At 48.2% G+C, this 10,107-nt stretch overlaps 4 protein-coding genes across 4 annotated transcripts; 1 reads left to right on the top strand and 3 right to left on the bottom strand.

The window, feature by feature from the left end:
* Positions 1–1,879: 1,879 nt before the first annotated feature.
* Positions 1,880–2,608, bottom strand: CTAM01_12920 (uncharacterized protein; the record flags this gene model as incomplete). Its single annotated transcript, XM_060528925.1, has 2 exons — positions 1,880–2,326; positions 2,600–2,608. 2 exons carry the CDS (start codon positions 2,606–2,608, stop codon positions 1,880–1,882), a joined length of 456 nt encoding a protein of 151 aa, XP_060376452.1.
* Positions 2,609–3,818: 1,210 nt separating this feature from the next.
* On the top strand, positions 3,819–4,252 carry CTAM01_12919 (uncharacterized protein; the record flags this gene model as incomplete). The annotated part of the gene is made up of 2 exons (XM_060528924.1): positions 3,819–4,081; positions 4,150–4,252. 2 exons carry the CDS (start codon positions 3,819–3,821, stop codon positions 4,250–4,252), a joined length of 366 nt encoding a protein of 121 aa, XP_060376451.1.
* Positions 4,253–4,497: 245 nt separating this feature from the next.
* Positions 4,498–5,832, bottom strand: CTAM01_12918 (beta-lactamase; the record flags this gene model as incomplete). Its single annotated transcript, XM_060528923.1, has 3 exons — positions 4,498–4,644; positions 4,699–5,681; positions 5,736–5,832. 3 exons carry the CDS (start codon positions 5,830–5,832, stop codon positions 4,498–4,500), a joined length of 1,227 nt encoding a protein of 408 aa, XP_060376450.1.
* Positions 5,833–7,230: 1,398 nt separating this feature from the next.
* On the bottom strand, positions 7,231–9,007 carry CTAM01_12917 (uncharacterized protein; the record flags this gene model as incomplete). The annotated part of the gene is made up of 5 exons (XM_060528922.1): positions 7,231–7,384; positions 7,442–7,614; positions 7,680–8,798; positions 8,860–8,915; positions 8,989–9,007. The coding sequence occupies 5 exons, from the start codon at positions 9,005–9,007 to the stop codon at positions 7,231–7,233; spliced, it is 1,521 nt and encodes a 506-aa protein (XP_060376449.1).
* Between the last annotated feature and the right edge of the window lie 1,100 nt (positions 9,008–10,107).

Here is a 10,107-nt window from a genome sequence, read left to right as displayed (position 1 = left end):
GGCCATTACCAACATCATGCTTCTGGTCAGTTCTCAACGCATGGTCACTCAGTCAATCATGGCTTCAACTATTTTTTCAGTAAGCAGCTAATGCGAGGCTGCAAAGCCTATCACATCATCTCGGTCAGTCTAGAATCCAGTCCAGGAATCAACCGGCTATTCCATCGCTAGATGTTAGTATTTTGAATGCTGAAAGATCGAAAATCAAACGTAAGTAGCTCTCAGCGGTTGGTAACCTCCCATTCTCATCGCTTTGACAAGGTCTTCAACGACTTCGTCACGTAGCGTTCATTCCGCTGAATTCAATTCCGCCTGACAGATACGTATGTAACCTCCATTTGCGGAAGGTAGATCCATTTTAACCATGGCCAGCTTCAGTTGACATGCAGAGAGATCTCGTAGGTAATGCCCTCCGGATGTCCTCATATATATGCTCTCGGGGGGTGAGGCGTCAAGTGCAAAGGCATCTTGTGTTGAGAGTCATGGCGACCCGATTAACCCCAGAAGCCGGCGGGAGACTTTGCCAGCATCTTTAGCCCGCTATAATTGCATTGCTTTAAGATTGAACATACGTCGATCTCTATTCCTGAGTCTCTAATTGAGCCGGAAGTCAGAGCGAATGGCACTTTCGTAATGTGTCGTTGACTCCTTTGAAAAATGACGTTAAGATTCTTGCAGCCGAGCCTGCATGTCGCAAAACCTTGAGTTGGATGGCCGTTCTCCCCCCGCAAACCCACATGAAGCGCTGCAAACGTAACTAAAGTTATTCTACTGCCGACGACGGACTTGGACCTGAACTTTCAGTCCAAATTCACAGCCAACAAAGTGAGGTATCACGTAACTTAATGTTCAAACCGCTCCGCGCATATAGAACTCTCTCTACGCAACGGACCTGATCTACCGGCAACTAAAAGTGGTACAAAGCTTGCTTGGAACTCGTAGCGTGGGGAAGACTAGGTTAATAAAGACGTTCGGGAGATTCGTGAAAGCGAGCAGGGGATATGCTGAGCGAATATTTACTAACAGGGCATAACTGCAACCAATGAGCGCGACTGTGCTGAAGTAGTACTTTGAAGGCGAATAAGGTCTGTTTCCGTTTTGCGCCGGAAGATGTTCAGACTGTAAGACATCGTACAGCCGACAGCGTGTAGAAGTAATCATAGAGAACCCCTGCCTGGAGTTCTTTGATGGTCAGGTGCCTAGACTTCAAGGCAACCGACGGGATACTCAGGAATGCCCTTGGCGAATGGAGAACTTGAAACAACAATGAGTGCTAATTCAATTCAAGCGTATGCGACTCGTAACATATCATTCATTTATCTAGATGCAGACATAGGACGGACGTCGATCCTTCTCCTCGTTCAGGACAGGCCGCCAGGATATGGCTTTTGTACGGGAGAAAGAAATCAGTACCTTAGCTTGAACATATACTCGTCACTGTCAATGGCCCGCCTCCAACTGTGAGCTGAGCAAGCCTACCATCTCACGCTTTGAGTTTTGTTTCGCTTCATGGTGTAAACCAGCTGTGTGTTGGTTCTCAAGTTCTCATTGCTGCAACAGGGGATTGGCGAGACATGCACGCATAAGGAGTAAGGTCATGAGTGCCCACCGCCGTAGCAGCGATAACTAACCCACACATGTAGCTTGATTTCATTCTCGTATGTGATGGAACATGTACGCCCATCTTGCCTATATCAGAGCAATCGGATCTGGATCATTTGAGCGGAATATTTTGTATCCATTGTGTATGGAGCTATCTTTAGCGCATTCCTTTCGTCAAACACAAGTCTCGAGTTTGACGTTTCTTCCAGGCAAGAACACCACAAACGACCTAGTATCCTCTCTGGAATGAACTCAAGACCAAAAATCATAGCTCCATCTATTTCGGGGCGAGAAGTCTAGTGTTGGAGGATCGGACACGGATGCTAGTGCCCTTTCCACCAGGGTTGAGCGCCCGTACATTGGAGATGGTGGGGTTGGTGAACTGGATGCTGTTGGTGTTTCCGCTGCGAACACCGTTGGTCCGGGCACCCCATGACAGGCTGATCTCTGGGTTGGCAGTCGAGCGGCGACCCGGTCCGACGCCGAGAGGGAACTGCTGGCGGTAGGTGAAAGTTCCCTGGGTGAATCCGGGACCCTCCCGGGAGACGCGGCCGAAGCCGGTCATGGCGGCATCGCCCTCGAGCTCGATGCCTGCCTCGCCGGCGCGGGTCACGGTCGTGCCTACGTTGGTGACGGTAGCTTCGACAGCGGCAGTCTCAGCCGCTTCGGCGCCGGTGACGGCGAGGTCGACGGAGACGTCTATGGTGGCGACGACCTCTGCTGCCTCAAGACTTCTATGGTGAGCTCGATCAGGGCGAGGGCTCCCAAGATGAGCTGGGCCTGGGCATATGCCGCGAAGAGGAAAAGAGGGAGGAGGAGTCTCATAATTCCGACTTTGGTCGAATATGATGTAAAAAAGGAATGAGATACAAATGAGTGTGTAATTGAAGCGATTGGGTGTCAGTGAGAGACTGGATCGTGATGAGGAGGCACCAACATCTTGGTCGACTTCCAAGTCTTAAGTATGTGATCTGAGAAAGCCTGAGCCCGGACTGACTCCGGACATCTTCAACTATCTGTCCGATGATTGTGAATCATTAAGTTTTCCCGCGATAGTATCAATCAAATTGGATTATCAGCTACGAAGTTTCCACTTTGCCTAAATGGTTGAGAGATCTTCAACTGATTCCATTGTCACTTGCTCGCGAGTCGTGAGCGCCGGATATGGTTTCTGCCAAGACCCAGCACAGACACATCTTCTATGGTTAGTCGCCGAGAATTTCCTCAGACTTGGTGTAAGGTGATTGCCATCACGAGATTTAGAATTCGGCGATTAGCTAGGTCAAGTCGTTGTTGAGTCAATAGTGTAATCATTTGAAAGAAGTAACTTTTTCGCGAGGTCATGCGAGGCTGATTGGTGATTTGAGTTAGACGACCTTGATGAGCTGGACGTTGGGTTATCTACCCTAGTCGCTTGTTAGTAAGCGGAGTTACAAGTGTTTGTCTATCTCCTAGTTCTGTCTCGTTTTCGGTTAGACTGATTGAAATCTATCTGTCGTCTATAACACTCATTTGTCTGAAAACATCTATGATGCCTTTGTATTTGTGAGGCTTCTGATGCCGTGGAACGCCCACCATCTCAATACCGTCCACAGTTCTTTTCGTAATATCCCCTTCTTTGCTAAACGTTCATGCATGGCATATGGGCCTTCTTGATTATTCTACTACTAATATCCATGATGTTACTTTCGCGATTGCCATAACACTCGCAATCCTCCGATCGGTCGTTGTTGTTCGGTTTCTAGCGTGATTCTTTCTTCGGCAATCCCGATTTACGAGGACTTAGGCCTCAAAGCGAGAGGTGCTAGGGTCATTTAGAGTGCGCCCAAAACTTTAATCTCGAACCATGAGACGATCCCGACTTTACAGTGGGACATTCTCGCCGGCGAGCCGAAGACATCGCGTAGCTCGGCTTTGATTGTTTGCTTGCCCCGTTCTCTTCCAAAAAAGTAAAAAACAGTGATTCTGCGAGTCAATTGAGCCAAGACTTGGAGCCTGGAGATGCCCTGTTGAGATTACGAGCGTGTTCCGTAGCGGGGGTTCATCCGGTCTTACGCAGTTACGAACTACTACATATATGATAATTAGCTACGCCGCGTCTAAAGTTGGTTGGACCATCTAAACAACAGCTCTCACGTTCATTTTACCAACATCATTTAACGCTCCCTACCCTCTACTCGGAAACCCTCACTTTTTACATTCTCTCTATTTTCACGATGCAGTCTTCTTTCTTCTTGGCTGCTCTCATGGCCGCGGTTGTACCCGCATTCGCCTATGAGGTGGGCACTGGCTCATGCTGCACAGCTCAGCTCAAAGCCTGCCACGAACAGGGTGCCGATGCCTGCATCTGGACCAACGCAGCCATTTGCGTCAACAACCCCAAAAACTCTGTCCCCATTGACGAGACTTGCAACGAGAAGTGCCCTACTGCCTCCGTAAAGACCCCGGATGGCTTCATTTACAAGTTCCAGAAGCACAAGTGAGTTCCTCGTTAGACTGGTGTCTGTCTTTTCAAATACTTAGACCAGTGACTAATAAATTTAACAGCGCTCCCGCCGGCACTTGTGTTTGCAGCAACACCAACCCGAATGTTGGAAAATACTGCTACGGGCGTAAGAGAGACCAATTCCGAGGTACGGAGAGGGCCTGAATCAAGGCATGGAGCTATTTAGATAGCGGCGTTTGCAGAATTGTTTTGAGAGAATGAATTATCAGCTTGGACCTTACAGTCATTTTGGGAACTACATGAACTATTCAAATTCGCTGTTTGGTGGCCTTTTGGCTATCCTCGTATCACTCTCGTGAAAAACTCTACATGTCGGGGACCGGTTCCTGTCTCACAGCTCTCTGCTAGGAACATGGGCCGGGGTTGAGTATCGCGATTCCATGGCCATATCACAAAAAGCTTCGGAAACCATAATCATTGTTTGACTTGTACACATGTCGTTGAAATGCGCCAATGATTTCCTCGATCTGAGGGTCTTGAGGTGGGAGGACGTGAGACATGATGAGACCACAGAAGCCGTTGGTTCGATCAATAAACTGTAACTTATGTTTAGCAGACAAAGTTGAAAGGGGAGAGGGCAAAAAGCGGACCCAAAATTGGTTCGTTCCACCACCCCATGCCAAAGTATTTGGTCCCCGGGGGCACTCCGCCTCGGAACGACGGCCGTCGATCAACATTCCTCCCAATCCCCAATTGTAGACCTCGCCGCGGTAGAAGTCGCCAATGGTAAGTTTTCGCCTGTCGAAGTCAGCTTGCAGAGCTGCTCTGCTTTGGTCCGACAAGTTAGCCTGAAACATCATCTCCACAGAATCGGGCTTGAGCACACGCCTGTCGTTGCTGAAGATGGAAAAGATGAGCTCCATGTAGTCTCCTGCGCTGCAGTAAGCCCCATGGCCTCCGAAGCACTCCATGTCCACTCCTTGATTCAAGGTCAGGACATCAGGATGCACCTCGAGTCTCCCGGTAGTTACGTTTCTTTCCGTGAGGGTGGCGACCTTGTGACCTTTCCCCTCTGCGTTTGGCCAGAAGGTGAAGCTAGATGCTCCCAGGGGTGCCCACACGTGTAGTCTCAGGTATTTTTCCAGAGACATTCCGGTGAGCTGCTCTATCAGTTTGCCCGCCCAATCTAGCCCACAACCATAGTCCCAACCCTCGCCTGGTTCGAAGAGGAGCGGGTCATCGTAACGCTCTTCAATAGTGGGCTCCAAGGTAGCTGGGAGGTTTCCTCTGAGACTTCGAAGCCGTTTTAGGTCTTTGTTTTGGAAGTAGTAGCTCGTGCCAGCGGAGTGTGTCAAAAGGTGGCGAAGGGTTATTGGGTTGCGACGCTCGTTGAGAATGGGTGAGCCGTCTAGCTGCCAGCCAGCCAGGACTTTCTGACGTCCCAGAACTGGGAGCATGGAGCTCACATCTGTGTCTAGTGCGAGGCGCCGTTTCTCTACAAGCTGTAATACGGCTACTGTGAGTGGGAGCTTCGAGCAGGAAGCTAGCGTAAAGACGGTGTCTTTGTCGATGGGGGCTTGATTGGGCCATGATGGCGATGGCCCGCCTAGGCATTCGGATACGATATCGGATCCTATCATTGTGTTAGCTGCGAAGGAGGGTCAGGGTCCGAGTTTGATTATCTAACCATCAAGACGTTTGGCGAAGAGTATCAGCGAAGAGAACACGTCGTCCTGCAAAGAATCCTGAAGTAGTCTCTTGAAAGGGGTCATAGTAGACGTCATGCTAGATTTAGAAGAGTTATTGCAGAAGCGACAGGTGATCATTGAGATTGAAGTCTTATATCAGAGAACGACAGAACGTGAGAACCTCGGCAGAAGGCTCCGAAGGGGCCCGTAAGAGGCAACACCTGTGCTGAAAAAATTCGCAAGCAAGTAGCTCTAGATTCATCGGGACTACCTCATTGAGCCGATTTCATCCCGTACTACTATGGAGCCCGCTATTCCCTATCACATATCTATACCTAACTGATCACATAAGTGGGGGGCAAGTGGTTTGTCCGGGCTATCCGCAATGCGAATTCTCGAATATGATATCTGAGAACGAGAAAGTCAAATTGCAATACCAGCATGGCTCTGCTGTGTGGGTAATGTCCGTGGACTCGGGACTTTATAGTTCGGTCTCGCATGGGTGGGGGTCATGTTATCGGGTTGGTGAATATCATTGAGTTGTCAATGGCGATGACGCGAACGAGTATCTTATTTTGAAGCCGAGAGGATTAACAGCATCGCAGTGTGGTCGGTTCCGTCTGGTCTTATTTTGGATTGTTCTCTTTCAATTGTACAAAATAAGAGCACAACGGTTGCTCTATTGAATGGCTTTTCACCAACTGCAGACTTGTGGTGGTATTATTACAGAAGTCAAATCCTTTACGCATTCACCATCAAACAGCTTTCTCGAACATTATGCCAATATGTCGCCCAATTGCCCCTAGATCCCTCGCCGCTTCTCACGTAGCAAGCTAGGGTGAGTGGGGGTAAGCGAGATAAACGAGCGCATAAAGACTGAGGTAACGGTAACGGTAACGAGGCCACTGCTATCGAGACCGAAATAATTAAAGGCTTCTTGAAATAAATAAATGTTCATACATGCAAATATAGTGGTTCCATCTTTTTCGGTCTTATAAATATTGAAAGTTGACCTTGATGGATTAGGTCCTTTCAGAAGAATTATGTAATAGAGCATATTGTCTTAGGTAACTACCATATGCAGTATATACACTGTACTCTGGATACGTTTTTAATTCAACGTAGTAATTTTAATATGAAAACTGTTAGTTATATAATTTGAGATAACTCCTCCTGCTGCTACGTCCCCCGGCTACACCAACTCGTCATTTCCGTTGGTTCTATTACTGCTTCTGACGCCGCGCCACGGAAAGGTGATCGGCAAGAGACTGAAGGAGGCAATCGGTTGAGCATTAGATTAGGGGAGGTGCGATTGTGTGAGTGAAAACAAGTGCATATAAAACAACCTAGAGTTGTCGCGTTCTGGTCAAAACATTGTTTCGGTCAGAGAGCCATATGGTGGGTTCCCGTGCGTAACGTCAGACTACTCAACAACCCTCCACATGGATCAACCAGTATGATGAAGTATAATGGGTAAACTTGATGCACATCTGATCATACAGCTGGTGTCATCTTCACACGCAGCTGATTCTTTTCAAAGAATCCATACCATTTTTGTTTCAGCCAATCCACCTCCTCGTTTTCCAGCTCGACATCAAAGTTCCACAAAATTGAAGCGATGATCAATCGAACTTCGTGATAAGCTAGACTATTTCAGTCAGCATTTTAAGTCGAAGAGACTAGAGATATGAACTAGGTCAAATACCTCTTTCCGAGACAATTCCTCGGCCCGTAGAGAAAAGGCTGGAAAACCTCCTTGTTGTCGTCTGAAAATTTAGAAGAAGCGTTCGTAAGCCAACGCTCTGGCATAAACTCCATTGGAAAACTAAAGTGTTTTGCAGAATGATATGCTGCCATATGAGGTATTCCTACCGTGGTCTGCCACTCGGTCAGCAGTCGCGTCTCCATATGCAGTACGGATACACGCGGCATCGATGACTCACCCCCTCTGGAACCCATTGACCGCAGATATTCGCCCCGCAGACTCGCTTCACGCGCCCCAGTGCTCCAGCAACAGGAGGATAGAGCCTAATAGCCTCGTCTATACAGGCTTGGAGGTACTTCAAACCTTGGAGCTTGGAAATCGTAAGCTCGTCTCTTTTCAGGCTGCGAATCTCCTTGAGCAAAATCTTCATCTTGCTTTCGTTTTTGCAGAGGAAGTAAGTCAATCCACTGAGAAGACTTGCCGTTGTCTCAGATCCTGCGATGAGGAACTCGTACGAACTAGAGTACATCTCTTCTCGAGTTATGTTGTTCTGCTCCTCGTTACGCTCAACTAAGCTCCAGATATCGCCCCTATCGGCGCCTTGCTCCAGGCGTTCGTCAACCCGCTTGACGGCGAAGTTGATGTGCTCATCTCTCATTGCCTTTATTCTCTTGGGTATCAAACGCGTGAATAACGTCTCGAGAATTGGGTATGCACGAAGGAGTAAGGTGTATCCCGAGTACTTAAGTGATTCCTCGATAACCGAAACCCAGGGCACGAAGCTCTCACCACTGAGCATCCCCAAGGGTTTTCCAAAGGTCAAGTCCGCCATAATATCGAAGGTTGTAAAAGTGTACAGACGAGTCACTTCCACCGACTTGTCTCCCTGACACGTGGCCACCCGGTGCACCTGGTGGATTTTTTCAACCAGCATATCCACATAGCCTCGAATGAGGTCTTGCTGCCCACGAAGTGCTTTGTCTGAGAATGCATGGCTGAAAATCCGCCGTTGGCGCCTGTGCCCTGAGTCGTTGGCGCGGATCAGACCCCGAACATTAGGCGCAATATCTGGTCCATACATCACCAAGTCCTTTTCGAAGAGGTCTTGCCCGGACTTGTGGAAGCCATGAATATCCTTCCATGCCCGGTGATCAATGTAGCTGAGCTCATCTGGTCCAATCCGAACAATAAGACCATATTGATCATGGAGCCGTTTGGGAGCGATGGCACCATCCCCTATGACTGTGAAGTAGAGTCGATAAAGCTTTGTGACTGCTGCGAGTTTCGGTCCGGGATAACGGCGAAGGGGATGAAAATAGATGCGATAGATGATGACTGCAACGCGATGGATAGAGAACTAAGAGTTGGGGTTAAAACTGCTGTGACGGCCACGGCCGGGGTCGTTGTGACTGACGTACTAAGATGGCTACAGCAAGCGTGGCTTGTGCGACTGTAAAATGTGAATGGAACATATCTAAGGGTAGCAAACCTATGTTGGTGGAAGGAAATTGCATGGCTAATGAATTGTTGGAAGGGTCGACACACACTGTGAGTGGTAGAGAACATGTTCTGAAGTAAAGGTTGTTGTTAAGTACTGGCGAAACAGCACGACAAAGTTAACGGCAATGGGCCCGAAACCGAGCCCGAGTATGAAGTGGGTATGAACTTCCAAAGCCGCATCCAAAAATGTATGTTTTACCTGCCCCTGGACTTCCCACGGGGCAGGTGAAGGCCAAGTCTCTTTCTAATACGTAGGCTCAGTCTTGACTCGTTGCGTAACGTGTGCGATACCTGTGCACAATGTGAAAAATCGTCCAGTGTACAGAGCCCGGGATAACTTTCTAGGTCTCTATGTTATCCACAATGGAACTTCAATGATAGTTGTGACTTTCGCTTGTTGCTAATTGTAAGCATTCTATCCACCTACTATTGTCCAGTGGACACCCATCACCATTCGTTCGTAGAGCAAGCATTTCAAAGCTTAATATGTCAATACAATGATGTATCAATATCGGTACTAAAGTAGCATTAATCGCTAGGAACAAAAGATGGTCGGGCTTCCCATCAAATTTGCTCGCCTGGGATTCTCGAAGTGGTCCAGCCGCTCAAAGCTCTCCAAGTGAGTTTGAGTAGACTGCAGTGAAAAGATGTGTTAAAGGAGCCTACAATTGTTGTAGCCTAAAAGCGTGACATATCTAGACTTACTACTGCCTTAAAGAGCAGGTCTTAGCGTCGTCAGGAAAGCAAGGAAGACATTGCCAATATGTAAGTTGAGGCTGCATCTGAGTAAGAACACTGTTCAAGAGCATGAAGTATACAATCTACTCTCACTACTCATTCGTTATTGAGCCTCTAATATTCAAGCTTCCATACGACGTGTTCCCAACCCTCTCGTCTTTTGAACGTGGCCTTCACTTGCTTCTTTGGCGGTGGGACACTTTGACCCGTGAGATTTGCGATAAGTCAACATACCCACTTCCTGGCACCCCCCTGTTTCTGGCACCCACAAAAACGCGAAAATCCACCACAACCCAATGCCCACCCCCAACCTCCTTTTATCACAACATTTTCAATTCGCGTCCAAATGGGCTCATCTTTTGCACATGTCTTCTTCTATATATAATGCCTCAATATACCGAAGATCAGCTTCGTCAGGCTCTCGAGGA

This window comes from Colletotrichum tamarilloi, assembly GCF_030869305.1.
Source record: "Colletotrichum tamarilloi strain Tom-12 chromosome Unknown Scaffold_85.1, whole genome shotgun sequence".
Taxonomy (NCBI): domain Eukaryota; kingdom Fungi; phylum Ascomycota; class Sordariomycetes; order Glomerellales; family Glomerellaceae; genus Colletotrichum; species Colletotrichum tamarilloi.
The sequence above is the reverse complement of the archived record's forward strand: the minus strand, read 5'-3'. Positions and strand labels throughout refer to the sequence as shown.